Genomic DNA, 17,441 nt, shown 5'->3' on the forward strand with positions numbered 1-17,441 from the left:
GAATTTTCCACAGTTTTTTTTTGTGTGATTTACACAAAGTCTTTGGCGTAGTCAATGAAGCAGAAATAGAAGCTTTTCTGGAAATCTCTTGCTTTTCCCATGATGCAGTAGATGTTGGCAGTTTGATCTCTGGTGCCTCTGCCTTTTCTAAAACCAGTAGGAACATCTGGATATTCACAGTTCACATATTGCTGAAGCCTGGCTTGGATAATTTTGAGCATGACTTTATTAGCATGAGAGATGAATGCAATTGTCCAGTAGTTTGAGCATTCTTTGGCATTGTCTTTCTTTGGGATTGGAATGAAAACTGACCTCTTCCAGTCCTGGGGCCACTGCTGAGTTTTCCACATTTGCTGGTATATTGAGTGCAGCACTTTCTCAGCATCATCTTTTAGGATTTGAAATAGCTCAACTGGAATTCTCTCACCTCCACTAACTTTGTTCGTAGTGATGCTTTCTAAGGCCCACTTGACTTCACATTCCAGGATGTCTGGCTCTAGGTGGGTGATCACACCATTGTGGTTATCTTGGTTGTGAAGATCTTTTTTGTACCATTCTTCTGTGTATTCTTGCCACCTCTTCTGAATATCTTCTGCTTCTGTCAGGTCCATACCATTTCTGTCCTTTGTTGAGCCCATCTTTGCATGAAATGTCCCCTTGGTATCTCTAATTTTCTTGAAGAGATCTCTAGTCTTTCCCATTCTATTGTTTTCCTCTATTTCTTTGCATTGATCGCTGAGGAACGCTTTCTTATCTCTCCTTGCTATTCTTTGGGACTCTGCATTCCTTTTCTTTTCACTTCTCTTCTTTTCACAGCTATTTGTAAGGCCTCCTCAGACAGCCATTTTGCTTTTTTGTATTTCTTTTCCATGGGGATGGTCTTGGTCCCTGTCTCCTGTACAATGTCACAAACCTCCGTCCATAGTTCATCAGGCACTCTGTCTATCAGATCTAGTCCCTTAAATCTATTTCTCACTTCCACTGTATAATCATAAAGGATTTGATTTAGGTCATACCTGAATGGTCATGAATGGTCTAGTGATTATCCCCAGTTTCTTCAATTTAAGTCTGAATTTGCAATAAGTAGTTCATGATCTGAGCCTCAGTTAGCTTCCAGTCTTGTTTTTGCTGACTGTATAGAGCTTCTCCATCTTTGGCTGCAAAGAATATAATTGATCTGATTTCAGTGTTGACCATCTGGTCATGTCCTTGTGTTAATTCTTCTCTTGTGTTGTTGGAAGAATGTGTTTGCTCTGACCAGTGCGTTCTCTTGGCAAAACTCTATCAGCCTTTGCCCTACTTCATTTCGTGCTCCAAATTTGTCTGTTACTCCAGTTGTTTCCTGACTTCCTACTTTTGCATTCCAGTCCCCTATAATGAAAAGGACATCTTTATTGAGTGTTAGTTCTGAAAGGTCTTGTAGGTCTTTATAGAACCGTTCCACTTCAGCTTCTTCATCATTACTGACTAGTGAGGTTTATGTTTTCCCAAAGAAATTCAAGTGGTAATTTTGGGGAAGACTTTCAAAGATGAGTATTTGGACAATATCTTTAGCCTTAAACAGAGAACAAGCATCATGTGAATAAAAAATTGGATTCCAATAATTAATGGTATGTAGCAATATGATGGTTTATAAATTACCCTTTGTGGATACTGTACTGTAATGTTCCCTGAACCAAATGTTTTGAAAAAGTGAGTTCTGATGAAGGATACTGTCATGAAAGTTGTGGTGGCCACAGGAAATGGGAGAAAATGAGGTATGGGTTCTTTTGATTGTCCTGAGGAACTTACAGTAGGAAACTACAAAATTCTGGGCATTCGCACTTTGGCAAAATTTACATTGAAATAAGTTGAAATATCTTATGGTAGCCCTAAAAGAATCTGTTTTTTTATTAAGCCACTAGGAAAGTTCCCTAAATTTCTCAGTGGGAAAACTGTGTGTCAGAGACTATATAGTCCTATACATTATAAAATAGTTTTCTTTATCACATGATCTGCGGCACTTTGCAATATTCATGGCCTTCCAGTATATTTTGATATTTCCCCCAATTGCCTGTTTGTGACTGTTAGGATGCAGTCTGATTTTGTATTAGACTAAATAAATAAATAAAACTTCTCCCTTTGAAAAATTTTCTTCAACAATCTGTCTGGGTCCATTCACAATTTATTTTAATATCTCACTAGCCTAGACTCTAGAACCTCAATATTTCTCCTGACAAATATTTTCCTGGAGTTTAACTTGTCTTTCTTTAAATTTTTCTTTTCTTTTCTCACTGTACTTGTAGTTGTTTAAAAAATAACAAATTCTGTAAATAAAACCATTTAGTCATTTATTATTTAAATGAACATTTGGCACTTACCTTTTCCACAAATCTTTTCACCTGAATTTGAAATAATTCTGTTTTTTAACACAAAAGATTCCATATCACAAATAATTAAGATATTCATTTTTAAAAACATATTTGCATAATGCAATCCCCAACATCTCTGTGGGAGCATTCACAATATGGGCTTCTCTATTTAGAAGCACTGTCAAAGTTTATGGAATTAAGGTCTAAAAGCTTTAATTAAACTCCATATTGGAGGATAAAAACACTGTTTCGATCCCTGGTCTGGGAAAAGCCCAAATGTCACGGGGCAACTAAGCCTGTACACCATGACTGCTGCCTGTGTTCTGGAGCCCATGAGCCCAAAATAAATGAATAAATATTTTAAAAAGGAAACAAGTTAGTATCATATATACAGTGCTTGCTTTAACTAAAACTAGCATTCAATTCTGAACAAAATTTGGAGAAAGGCACTTAGAATTTCAGAGTAATACTTTATAGAGTTAGTAAAATTAAAAGTAGAACTTGTTGCACTGATTATCTTTGGTCTACATGGACTTCAGCTATCTTTATCATTTATATTTGGCTTACTAATAAAAAGCATACTAAGAAATCTATAAAATAGCAAAAAAGTAAAAAACCAAAAACCTTCTATTTCAAGTGATTCTCTTTTAAAAGGCTCCTTTGGTTGGAATTAAAAGTATATTTGGTGATTTAATCCCTGATAAAACTTCAGTTGAAATATCAGGCCAACTGCTTTGATGTGGCTGACAATAGATGCTCAAACAAGTAAGCAGACATTTTCTTTATTTCTTAGCCATCACATATTAAAAACATCTTATACTTGTAAATGTGAACTTCAATTAGCTGCTGAGTTGTAGGTTACCCATTTGGCTAAATCTTCCAAAATTAGCTGCACTAGAGTTGTCAATCACTTTGAATAATTTGTGTAATCTTTGTTTTCCCGTGCCCCTACATATGTGTATATCAAGATTGCCTACACAGGAAACTGCACGTGTATATATGTGTGAAAGTGTGTGTATGTTCAGTTGTGTCTGACTTTTTGGGATCCCCTAGACTGTAGCCCGCCAGCCTCCACTGTCCATGGAATTTTCCAGGCAAGAATACTGGAGAGGTTGTAATTTCTTCTTCCAAAGAAACTATGTAGTAACATCTTATTGGGTCAATATTTTACACGCCCTTCTTTCTTCTTGATATGTGACATAAAGGAGTAGGTGCAGGGATCACATGGATGAGTTTAAAATATTAGTGCTATGACCTCTATGACTGTAGTACAAAAATATCGCTGGATCTATCACCAGGCAGTCAGTCAGTTCAGTCGCTCAGTTGTGTCCAACTCTCTGTGACCCCATGGATTACAGCACGCCAGGCCTCCCTGTCCATCACCAACTCCCGGAGTTTCTTCAAACTCATGACCATTGAGTCGGTGACGCCATCCAACCATCTCACCCTCTGCGGTCCCCTTCTCCTTCTGCTTCAATCTTTCCCAGCAGTAGGGTCTTTTCCAATGAATTGGGTCTTTGTATCAGGTGGCCAAAATTTCAGCTTCAGCATCAGTCCTTCCAATGAAAATTCAGGACTGATTTCCTTTAGGATTGACTGGTTGGGCCTCCTTGCAGTCTAAGCCAGTATCATGACACCTAATAAATCTCCACTGTACCAACACTTAGCTGATGGCACTCATATTCAGGGCATGACAAATAATAAGCCTAACTGGCTAAAGGCAAAAGTATGTATAGTATAATGTTGTGCATTTTGTATAGTGTATTGTTAAGTGTGCTTTCATATCCACATATGTAGAGATATATAAGACGAAAAAGCATATCTTATCAGCCATAATTTGGGTTAGGGTCACTGGAAAATATGTTAATATACTTTTTATGATTTTAAGAAGTATAGCCTCTGTATGGTCTTCCCAAGTGGTGCTAGTGGCAAAGAACTCTCCTGCCAATGCAGCAGACATAAGAGACAAGAGGGGTTCAGTTCCTGGGTCAGGAAGCTCCCCTGGAGGAGGGCATGGCAACCCGCTCCAGTATTATTGCCTGGAGAATCCCATGGCCAGAGGAGCCTGGCAGGCTGCAGTCCATGGGGTCGCAGAGTCCAGCACAATTGGAGCAACTTAGCATTCATGAACACAGCCTCTGTATAGGGGTGAATTACTTTTAAAAACATTAGCAATAGGTCAATGGCAAAAGAAGCCATACTGTAAATTACAGAGAGGAAGTTTCCTGTAGTCATTCTGTTTGTAGCTCATGACAATAAACTGAGAATTCCTCAGGGTTTGAGTCCCCAGGGTTAGGTGGTTAGATATAAAAGAAATTAAAACACCATCATGAAGTATAATTTCTAGGTCTGTCTGTTACCCAAAGGTGTGTTCATTCTCCTTCTGCAATTTCTTGACTGTTGCAAAAATGACAGATGATATTTCTGGCTATCTTTATTAACTATATTTTGCAGGAATCATCAACTTTCTGATTAAGGGACTGGAAACATTTAAACCAAAATTTCAATTTTGATACAAACATGTATGCAGCATATTAGTGTTAGCAAGGAATCTATCATAAAAAAACAAACAAACAAGGATACCTGGTGTTTGGTGCTTTGATTCAACCTAGGATCATCCTTTCACTCTGATCTGAGGGATATGGAATCCAGAAGGTTTTTAGCAGAGGAAACCTATGTGAGCTGAAAACAGCAACATACAGGCTAAATTCTACTATTTTTTTTTTTTGGATGTTCACATTCTACTTTATGTTATTTTATTTTTTTGATTTATTTATTTTAATTGGAGGCTAATTACTTTACATGATCGTATTGGTTTCACCATACATTGACATAATTCTAGTTTTATTAGTACCAGGACCATTGTGCATGTGCAGTTATATGTTTAACCCAAGAGAAACTATTATATTTTTCTTTATGTATTAAAAGTGTTTAATCTTTCCCAGGTCAATTCTGCTGTTATCATGTGACTGCCATAATCCAACCAATGATTTGTTTAGCCCTTTTTTTTTTTTCTGATTTCCTTCTATGTAGCCAGTGTTTTCATAGAATTATATTCTATTTTGGGGATATTTAATACTCTAAGCATCACATTCATTTAGGAATCATTTACATATAATACTACTATTGATAAATACTATTCTTTCTTATTTTCCAGGTAAAGAAACTAAAGTTCTAAAGGATAAAGCTAATTTCCCATAATCAAATTTGCTTCAGTTGTAAAGACAAGAGTCCAAGGTGACGCTTCAGAACATTCCTTGGTCTACACTGGTCACACTGCCTTCACCAACTTAGGCTGGGCTATCTTCAGTTTTTTTGAGTCCACCTTCTCATGTTCCACTGCTCAATTTTAATTCTTTACTTTTATTTTTTAAATCAAGAGCCATGGTACTGAATGAAGGAAATCAGAGCTCTGTGACCATGTTTATTCTCTTGGGCTTCTCAGAATACCCAAGCCTCCAGGCACCCCTTTTCCTGGGGTTCTTGACCATTTATACAGTCACTCTGGTGGGGAACCTTGGCATAATTGTGGTCACAAGGACCAGTCCCAAACTCCACACGCCCATGTACTTTTTTCTCAGCCATCTATCCTTTCTGGATATTTGTTCTTCCAGCGTATTCACACCCAAACTCCTAGGTATCTTGGTTGTGGAAGACAGAGTTATCTCTTTCAAAGGATGCATGGCACAGTTTTTCTTTGACTGTGCGTTTGTGATTACGGAGATGTCCATGCTAGCAGTAATGGCCTATGACCGCTTTGTGGCTGTTTGTAACCCCCTGCTCTACACAGGTGCTATGTCTCCCAAGCTCTGCAGCCTCCTGGTCGCTGGGACTTACACGTGGGGTGGAATGTGTTCCCTGACAATCTCACGTTCTCTTTTGGAGCTGTCCTTCTGCGGTTCTAATGTCATACATCACTTTGGCTGTGAGTATTCTGCCATCATCTCTGCTTCCTGTTCTGACACCCATTTCAGTCAGCTGACGTGTTTCATTGTTTCTATTCTCAATGAGGTGTGTAGCCTCCTGGTTATCCTCGCCTCCTATGTTTTCATAGTTGTCACAATCATCAAGATGCCTTCAGCTGGCGGACTCCGAAAAGCCTTCTCCACCTGTGCCTCCCACCTGACCGCAATCACCATTTTCCACGGGACTGTCCTATTCCTTTATTGTGTACCCAACTCCAAAAGCTCATGGCTCCTGGTCAAAGTAGCCACTGTGTTTTTTACTGTCATGATTCCTATGCTGAACCCTCTTATCTATAGCCTTAGGAATAAAGATGTGAAAGAGACAGTAAGGAGTTTGATAACTATGAAACTGCTTTCTCCCTCAGTATAATTCAGAAGTCCAATGGGACTGAAAAACCACTTGAATTAAAGTCAACCTGTGTATAATTCAAATAAATATGCTTGTGTTCATATTATGACTAATAATTTTCCTATATATTTCTGATGCTAGTTTATCTTTATTATAAGTAAATATATGATTATGTTTCAAATAAATTGTATGTTGTATTTTACAATTTTTTTTGATGGTCAGATGAGCTATAATTACTTCTTGGTTAATAGAGAAATAATACATTATGGAAGTCAGGGTGGTGAAAAGGGATATATAGTTAGAGACTCATCCTTATGCTACAGTTTATGCTGTGATTTGTAACAATGCTGCAAACACAGATGACAACTGTGTTTAGTGTCAGGGTTAAGGTTAGGGTTAGTGTTAGGGTTAGGGTTAAATTTGCACTTAGGTTCTCATAACTAACTCTTCTGATTCAGTTTTATAAAATGCAAATTTTAGCTCTTCTCAAAACTTTATTTTATACCAGGTAAAATGAGGAGTTTTGAGTTTGCCTTATAAAAAGTTTTACCTGATTTTAAGCAAGAAGATCCTGAAAATAATAACTAGTCTCTGTAGGCATCACTCATTTTTTGAATACCAGTATAATATAGTTCAATCAAAGGTGTTTAATTGAATACTGAGAAAAAGTTAAATGTATTTCTAGGGAGATATGATGATTACTCAGTGATAAAGCCCAAGTTAAGAACTGCTCTATTTTCTCTTCTTCTGACAAATACTCAGGTTTTCACTCCTAATCCAAAGGAAAAGAAATGCTCTTCGTCAATAATGAAGTATGACAAAATTATAATGAGATTAACAGAGATGCTTCTGAATAACTGGACCTAATCATGAATCTACCTCATTTTGTTTAATAAGTCTTTCTTATATTCCTTTGAAGTACCTGCCATTACCACATATTCTTAATTATGATAACTTGAAAGTAAATCTCAATATCCATTAGACCAACTTCTGACATCTTTTCTTCCCTGTAAGTGGATCCTGTTTATCCTTGACCATTTCATTTTCATACAAACTTCAGTATTTATTGCGTTCATACTTTTAAAGCCTGAGACTCTTAGGGGCTCTAAAATTTGCGTCACTTGTTCTTTAGCTCTGCACGTTAAAGCATGCTTAGCCATGCGCTCTGCTTCATTCATCTTTGCTCCTTCATAATCATTACACATTTCTGAAATTATGATGAGATCATATTCAGTTCAGTTCAGTTCAGTCGCTCAGTCATGTCCGACTCTTTGCAACCCCATGAACCACAGCACGCCAGGCCTCCCTGTCCATCACCAACTCCCGGAGTTCACTCAAACTCATGTCCACAGAGTCGGTGATGCCATCCAGCCATCTCATTCTCCGTCGTCCCCTTCTCCTCCCGCCCCCAACCTTTCCCAGCATCAGAGTCTTTTCCAGTGAGTCAACTCGTCGCATGAGGTGGCCAAAGTATTGCAGTTTCAGCTTTAGCATCAGTCCTTGCAATGAACACCCAGGATTGATCTCCTTTAGAATGGACTGGTTGGATCTTCTTGCAGTCCAAGGGACTCTCAAGAGTCTTCTCCAGCACCACAGTTCAAAAGCATCAATTCTTCGGCGATCAGCTTTCTTCACAGTCCAACACTCACATCCATACCTGACCACGGGAAAAATCATAGTCTTGACTAGATGGACCTTGGTTGGCAAAGTAATGTCTCTGCTTTTTAATATACTATCAAGGTTGGTCATAACTTTCCTTCCAAGGAGTAAGCATCTTTTAATTTCCTGGCTGCAATCAGCATCTGCAGTGATTTTGGAGCCCCAAAAATAAAGTCTGACACTATTAGCTGCCTTTTATTTTACCATTGTTTTAATCTATTCATTTTTATTTTTGGCTATGCTGCACAGCATGTGAGATCCTAGTTTCTCAATCAGGGATCAAGTCCGTGCTCCCTGCAGTGGAAGCAAAGAATCTTAACCCTTGGACCCTAGGGAAATCCCATCATTGTTTTTACTAATGTGGCTTTGCCATTTTATTTATTTCTCATTATCATTACTATGATTTACTTGGTTTCTGAGGGAAGAGAGAGACAACAAAGGCATGTTATGTATTGAGTTTGATGTATTGAGTTAAAAATAATCCAAGTTTTATCTCTTTCTTTACTGATTAGGGGAAAAAATTGGCATTGATAAAATTCTACAGGCATGGCAAATAGTAAGATATTGTGAAGAGTCTATATTAAGAAATTACAAATCTTAATACAATAAACACATTCTTTGAAAAAACAGCATTCAATCTGATACAATAAAAATAGAAAATATAAGTGAAGTCTTATCTATTAGTGTAACAGATGTCTGTGTGTGCTCAGTCATGTCTGACTCTCTGTGACCCCATGGACTTTAGCCTGCCAGACTTCTCTGTCCATGGGATTTTCCTGGCAAGAATACTGGAGCTGGTGGCCATGCCCTTCTCTGGGAAATCTCCCTGACCTGGGATCAAACTCCCATCTTCTGCATCTTCTGTACTGCAGGTGGATTCTTTACCACTGGGGAAGCCCAAACTAATGGAATTTGTTTTCAAAAACTTCCTCACAAAGAAATCCTATGCCCTGTTTATTATGTTGGTGAATTTCTCCAAACATTTAAGAAATATTATCAATCATGCACAAATTTTTCTAGTGAATAGTTTAAGAGAGGATACTTAATAGCGCATTATATTCACTTAGTCAGATTTTAACAGTCAGTTCAAAGAAAGCTATTATGAGAAATAAATTTATAGATCAATCTTTCTCACAAAGTTAGTTAATGAATATTCAAGACAAAATATTAACACACTGGATTTTATTACAGAAACTGAAATGTGGTTTAATAGTCATGAATTAATAACCATAAATCAACATATTAAAATAAAAGGGAAGATACATAATTCATGCAAATTACAGTTCTAGAAGAATAATTTGGTTAAATACAAAACTTATTCCACTGTGAGTTGATTTTTCTCAACTCACATTTAATAAAATTGCTATTGGCTACAAGAAACTTTAAGTAATCCTCATATTAGCTATTGAAATTACTGATTACTGATTAATTTTAAAATTCTTTGGCTGTAACTTTAATTGGAGGCTAATTACTTTACAATATTGTATTGGTTTGCCATACATTGACAGCAATACTATGTATACATTTAAATTAACATCTCTCAAGAATGTACAAATCCAAAGGCAGTTCCTTAGAGTTTTAATTGAAAAGTTCACTTCTTATATGGCTGTGACAAATGTTTCTAGCATCCATGTCTTGAATAGAAATTAACCTCTTTCTGATAAAACTATGGGTTTCTCTGGTGACTCAGATGGTAAAGAATCCACCTGCAATGCAGGAGACCAGGGTTCTGTCCCTAGTTGGGAAGATCCCCTGGAGAAGGGAATGGTCAGCTATTCCAGTAGTTTTGCATGGAGAATTCCATGAACTGAGGAGTCTGGCAGAATATAGTCCATGGGGTCTCAAAGAGTCAGACGACTGAGTGACTAACATTTCACTTCCTTTAGAGTATAAAATGGCAGAAATAGGTTATCATTGTGAAAAATATGACCTGTTGACCAGTATGATGGATAGCAGAAATGGCTTTCTTTTGGTGTAATGAAGATATTCAGGGGTTACAACTTAGCTATCAATAGTTTCTTGATAATCCTTATGCTTGCAGGAGACCTGTGTTCAATCCCTGGGTCGGGAAGATCCCCTGGAAAAGAAAATGGTAACCCACTTCAGTATTCTTGCCTGGAGAACTCCATGGACAGAGGACCCTGGCAGGCTACAGCCCACGAGGTTGCAAAGAGTCGGATATCACTGAGAGACAACATACACACATACATGTTTGCATGAATAAGTCTTGCAAATTGCACTTTTAAACAGTCATTTCTGTTTGCTCACCGTTAGAATACAAGGATGCAATTGGTATTTTTATATACACTGATTATGCAGCACTACTGAATTCTGTTATTATTTTCTCATATTTTCATTGTAGATTCCTTAGGACTTTCTGTATACAGACTCTAGCTGGCAAATAAAGACAGTTTTACTTTCTACTTTTCAGTAATTATAATTTTCTTTCCTTATTCAACAAAAATCTAAAATAAGATGTTAATTAAAAGTGGTTAAGGACATTATTTTTTTGGCTGTTATACACAGAGTTAGGAGAAAATCAAGCTATTTTACTTTATGTAGGATTTTTTTTTTCTATTTTCTGTTTCTACAGTAGACATCATATTAGCTTCAGGTATTTTTGTAGATGATCTTTATCAGGTTGAAAGAATTTTCTTATATATCTTGTTTACAGCTATACAGGTAATCATTTTTTTTCCCTTTCCCTCTGAGTTATTGTTTATTTTCCTATCATACACTGTGATATTTTATTTTCTAATATTCCATTCAGTATTTCTGTGATGAAGTACATTAGTTATCTTGATCTATGTTTTTTGTTTGTTTACAACATCTTTGTCTGGTTTTGGTGTTGATGGTTGTTGATTAGTTACTAAGTTGTATCTGACTGTTTTGCAACCCCATGGACAGTAGCTCGCTAAGCTCCTCTATCCGTGGGATTCTCCGGGCAAGAATACTGGAGTGGATTGCCATTTCCTTCTCCAGGGGATCTTCCTGATACAGGGATAGAACATGTGTCTTCTGCCTAGCAAATGGATTCTTTACCTCTGAACCACCAGGGAAACCCATGAAACACCAGAGATGTCCCAAAACTCAGGCAACGATCAGAAATATTGGTGGTGGCTCCTCCTCACTGTCGGAGATACCCACACCCACACCCTCTCTTTCCTGGTGTGCCTCTCTGCCTTGCTTCCATCGTAACTACGCAGTTTCTCTGTGTGCTCTCCCACTTGTTTTGTTGTCTCTAAAAATAAACGTCATACCTTCATTTACAATTTTTGCCTCATGCATTTTTACTGGGGACAATATATATATATATTATATATAATATAAATATATTATATATATATATATATATATATATATATACACTGATGGCTGCCAGTAACCCACATCTCAGCTATCAGTTTTTAAACTATGGAGTTATGATTCACACATTCTAAACTAATTAACCATTTTCAGGTTTTGTGCATTGCTGATTGAGTTGTCTTTGCCTCTTCAACCAAATCCTGAGCTCCTGAAGGTCAGGAAGCAGGCCAAAGAATTCTATCATTGTACTTGCATAACACTGGGTTCTAGATATCTGTGGCTGAAAATCAAATCCAGAAATCTTTGGTTTCTATCATAGAGGTTTCTTAGAACCTCTGTCAGAATCACCTGGGAAATCAGTTGAACTCACGGATATTTGGCAGAGAAACCCAGGAATGTTCATTTTAAACAAGCCTCTTGGAATATTTTTATGTACGTGGATGTTTGGGAATTAAAGAGCTGAATCCTAAGTACATGTTTCACACAAGGTATAGGTAAGATTGTAACAGCATCAAGTTTAAATAACATTTCCAGTCTTATTTCCTCCTCTAGCCCCTCCTCCCCTTCCTGTCTGAATCATCCTCCTGGAGCAAAATTCTCAAGTCCTTCCCTCAACCAAAACCTTCCCAGTTTTGAGACTATAAAATCCATGATCATAAACTTATCCTTTAAGAATCTTTATGGCCCAGTTGCAATCAAATGACATAACTTTTTAACTAAGAGCACAAACTCTGGGGCCAGACTGACTGAATTCAAATCCCAATGCCTCCAGTTTGAGTATGAGCTATATTAATGGTGTGAAGAAAAAGTGTTGCATATGTCTCTTATTGCTCTGTTTATTCAAATATCCATGCATTTTTGGTGCTATTTATTACTTAAATGCTTGACAGAATTTACCATTTAATAATATGAGCCCGGGGTTCTCCTTGTAGGAAGATTTTTAACTGAAAATTCTATTTCATAAGAAGATAGAGGCTATTCATATTTTGTATTTCATCTTTGGTAAGTTTATTTGTATGGTTCAAATGATTTTTCTACATCAATTAAGTAGTTAAATTTTTTGGAAGAAAATTATACATCCGTTCAGTTCAGTTCAGTCGCTCAGTCGTGTCTGACTCTTTGTGACCCCATGAATCGTAGCATGCTAGGCCTCCATGTCCATCTCCAACTTCGGAGTCTACTCAAACTCATGTCCATCGAGTCAGTGATGCCATCCAGCCATCTCATCCTCTGTCATCCCCTTCTCCTCCTGACCCCAAATACATAATACTCCCTAATTATTTTTTCTATATTGACAACATCTTTAATGATCTCCCTTTTTTTTTCTTGAGTAGCAATTGTGTTATGATCTGCTATTTTTAACCAATTTATCTATGATTGATTTTATGTATCATTTTAAACATCAGAATTTTAGTTTTGCTCGATCCCTTATTTCTACGTCACTGTCCATTTTCTATTTTGTTGATCACCATTCTCATCCTTTCCTCCTTCTATTAATTGTGAGATTAAAAACTATGTTTGCTTTTCTATCTTCTTAAGATGGAGTCACAGATCATCAAGTTTCTTCTCTTAAGTGAAACATTCAAACAAGTAGGTGCTGTTTTAAATAGGATGAGGTATTAATAGAGGGAGTACAAAAATGCTGACCTCATGAGTGACAAGTAGAAGTCTAAACTAGTCCCTAGGATTCCCCACCATTTGGAAGACACATATCTTCAACTAGCCATTCAATTACACATTAATCTGGGAGCTGCTGGAAAATAATTTTAAAGTATAACTGGACGCCCGGCTCTGGCGGCGTAGGCGCAGATGCGGGAGACGCCCGGCTCCAGCGGCGCAGACGTGGGAGACGCCCGGCTCCGGCGCAACCGACCACGTGCAGAATCGTGGCTGAGATGAGCTACCCCGCGCCCAGGGTTAGGGCGGTGGCCGAGAGGAGCTGTACCACGTTCAGGCGGCGGTGGCTGCTTGGGCACCGGAGGGCCGAGAGGAGCTGATCTACATTCAAAGCAGGAGGCGCGGCCTTGAGGAGATACCCCTCCTCCAAGGTAAGGTACAGCAGCTGCGCCTTGCTGGAGCAGCTGGGAAGAGATACTCCACGACCAAGTGGAATATAAGAATCCAGTGTTCTGGGGAGGAAGGAACAAGATGGCGGAGGGATAAGATGGCAAGACCACTTTCTCCCCCACAAATTCATCAAAAGAACATTTGAACGCAGAGTGAAGTCCACAAAACAACTTCTGAATACTGGCAGAGGACATCAGGCTCCCAGAAAAGCAGCCCATTGTCTTCTAAAGGAGAGAGAAGAAATCCAGCTCCGACACATGCTTCCCTAACCAGGGAACCCGGACAAGTCACCCGTCCAACCCCACACACAGCGAAGAAACTACGTAATAAAGAGAACTCCACAAACTGCAAGAAGAGGGAAAGGCCACCCCAAGCAAAGCAATATAAGCAAGATGAAGAGGCAGAGAAATACCCAGCAAGTAAAGGAACAAGATAATTGCCCACCAACACAAACAAAAGAAGAAGATATAGGGAATTTACCTGATAAAGAATTTCAAATTTTGATGGTGAAAATGATTCAAAATCTTGAAAGCAAAATGGAGTTACAGATAAATAACCTGGAGAAAAGGATTGAGAAGATGGAAGAAAGATTTAATAAGGACTTAGAAGAAATAAAAAAGAGTCAATATATGATGAATAATGCAATAGATGAGATCAGAAACACTCTGGAGGGGACAAACAGTAGAATAACAGAGGCAGAAGACAGGATAAGTGAACTAGAAGATAGAATTGTAGAAATAAATGAAACAGAGAGGAAAAAAGAAAAACGAATTAAAAGAAATGAGGACAATATTAGAGATCTCTGGGACAATGTTAAACGCTCCAACATTCGAATCATAGGAGTCCCAGAAGAAGAAGACAAAAAGAAAGACCATGAGAGAATACTTGAGGAGATAATAGTTGAAAACTTCCCTAAAATGGGGAAAGAAATAATCACCCAAGTCCAAGAAACCCAGAGTCCCCAACAGGATAAACCCAAGGTGAAATACTCCAAGACACATATTAATCAAATTAACAAAGATCAAACACAAAGAACAAATATTAAAAGCAGCAAGGGAAAAGCAGCAAATAACACATAAGGGGATTCCCATAAGGATAACAACTGATCTTTCAACAGAAACTCTTCAGGCCAGAAGGGAGTGGCAAGACATACTTAAAGTGATGAAAGAAAATACCCTACAGCCCAGACTACTGTACCCAGCAAAGATCTCATTCAAATATGAAGGAGAAATCAAAAGCTTTACAGACAAGCAAAAGCTGAGGGAATTCAGCATCACCAAACCAGCTCTCCAACAAATGCTAAAGGATCTTCTATAGACAGGATACACAGAAAGAGTGTATAAACTTGAACCCAAAGCAATAAAGAAAATGGCTACGGGATCGTACTTATCAATAATTACCTTAAACGTAAATGGGTTGAAATTTTCAAAAAGGCTAGGAAACAATTCTCATAGCCATCAATAGTTCAGTGTTGAGTTCATGAATAGTTTTTAAAGTTTGGGACAAACTGTAGTATTTGCTATTTGAAGTACTATTTGTAATTGGCATATTACGATGTAACATTGGTCTTCATTTCCATCTTAAAACACCTAAAAATGCCTAACAGGTTTTTAGATTTGTGAATTTTAGTTGAAATGTATTTTACGATGTTACTAAACCTGCAGAAATATTGAAATATTTCAGAGAACTTATTCACTGTACATTTAATTTATTTTATTTATAAAAGTTATGAACTGTAGAAAGTTTTACTTGTTGGGTCAAATGCTTGTTGCTTCAAATGCTTGTTGCATTTGAAGTGCTAGTTACAAGAAAATCAAATACCTTCAATGTATAAATGCTATTAAGTTTTTAAAGGACTCTGGAGTATAAGTAAGTTTGTTTAAAGAAATTTAGTCTGTTCAACTTGAAAAAAATAAATAAATAAAATTGGAAAAATAAATAAATAAAAAAAAATAAAGTATAACTAGTTTTAAACCAGTTGATCATGAGAAAAGAAGACTATCCTGATTTCTGAGTCTCACATAATCCGATGATTTGTTAAAAATGCTTGAATCCCTCTTTAAAGAGATGTGGGAATTATAGGAGGGTGTGAGAGTGACTTGAGCGGAGAAAACAAAGCAGATACCTAGGAGTGGATTCTAGGAAATGTGAATAACCCCAAAACAGTTGTCAAGGAAACAAGACCCTATTCCTGCAACTTCAAGGAACTGAATTATTCCAACAACATGAATGAGCTAGGAAGAAAACCAATTTCTAGATGAGAAACTTGATGGCAGCATGATTTCAGCCTTGTGATAACTTGAATAGAGGAACCAGGTGTATTGTGCCTAACTTTGGGCATACAAAATTGTGAATTAATAAATGAATGTTATTCAAGCCACTGAATCTGCAGCAGTTTATTATGATGAAATAGACCATTCATGTACCACATAATTGATAGGGTTTATCAATTGCATTATCAAAAAATGTATATTCAACAAGTTTTAATAAAACAGGGAAACATTGGGATACAATAACAACTGCAAATGCCATAATATCATATTTCTATTCAGTGTGATATTGAATGTGTTTTTTAAAAAAATGTAGATGTCCAAATAAGAAAACTTAGAGGAAAGACTGAGATAAACATAACACAGGAATGACACTATGCTTGGTCTATTGAACAGTAATTGTGATTTTCTCTTTCTGAATTTTGGAATTCACATCTTCCATGATAAATATAAATATAAACAGGTTGATTGCTAGAGTTATTTTTCTAAGATGAGAAGATAAACATGCTCAAGCTTCCTATATGATTTAATGATTTAAAATAAATTATACTGTAAATGAGGAGTATGGGATTTTCTTTAAATTGTCTTGTTTGTAGCTCGTGGAAAACACCCCAATCAAAATTCTCTGGGGTGTGAATCCCCAAAGTCACTCAGGTAGATGTAAATATACAGCAAGATCCCTAAGTTTAGTTTACAAGTTGACTCACTGGAAAAGACTCTGATGCTGGGAAAGGTTGGGGGCGGGAGGAGAAGGGGACAGAGAATGAGATGGCTGGATAGCATCACCGACTCTGTGGACATGAGTTTGCGTGAACTCCGGGAGTTGGTGATGGACAGGGAGGCCTGGCGTGCTGTGATGAGGTTGCAGAGAGTCGGACACGACTGAGTGACTGAACTGAACTGAACTGAACTGATGGCTTACCCTTGGGAGTGTCTCTACATTTTACTGAGAAAAAAATGTAATTTTCTTGATGACTTTACTGAAATATACTTCGAAAGAGGTTACAATACTCTTATTACAAGCTACAACAATTTTAATTAAATATAAGCATTTTTGTTAAATACTTTTCAAGATTTTTATTTAAATTAAAGAAGTCTTCAGTAAATCAAGCTATAAAGATTATATGGCTTCTGGTGAGTTGTTTAAATTAAGTGATTTACTTTAATTCTTGTATGGGAAACTTGAAATTGACAATATTTTGGCAGAGAAACACCTATGCAAGCCTAGTACCAATGAAATGGTATAATTCATGTAAGGGTAAGAATACAAGATATTGAACTTATTTTCTTATATCTTTAATATTCATGGGATGCATTTAGTTTTGAACTTTGCTTCTATAGCTGAATGATGTCCTTGGTGGACATTCAAGTAGTAGTGTTTGTTTTCAATTAAAAATTAAAAAAAATTAGGGAAATATTAAAAATAAATCCATAAAACTGTAGAGAAATATGCCAGACTTCGCATTAAATCTTT

The 17,441-nt window shown here is 37.1% G+C and overlaps 1 protein-coding gene across 1 annotated transcript; it reads left to right on the forward strand.

Annotated features, from left to right (window-relative positions):
* Positions 1-5,735: 5,735 nt before the first annotated feature.
* Positions 5,736-6,686, forward strand: LOC148775718 (olfactory receptor 1165-like). The gene has a single exon (XM_088843558.1). The coding sequence runs from the start codon at positions 5,736-5,738 to the stop codon at positions 6,684-6,686; it is 951 nt and encodes a 316-aa protein (XP_088699684.1).
* The last annotated feature ends 10,755 nt before the right edge of the window (positions 6,687-17,441 follow it).

Source organism: Moschus berezovskii, chromosome 14 (genome assembly GCF_049115385.1).
Source record: "Moschus berezovskii isolate FMDL1 chromosome 14, NW_MosBer_1.0, whole genome shotgun sequence".
Taxonomy (NCBI): Eukaryota; Metazoa; Chordata; class Mammalia; order Artiodactyla; family Moschidae; genus Moschus; species Moschus berezovskii.

Excerpts from the sequence above, each read along its gene's own strand:
- LOC148775718 (XM_088843558.1), top strand. The coding sequence starts at position 5,736 with ATGGTACTGAATGAAGGAAATCAGAGCTCTGTGACCATGTTTATTCTC.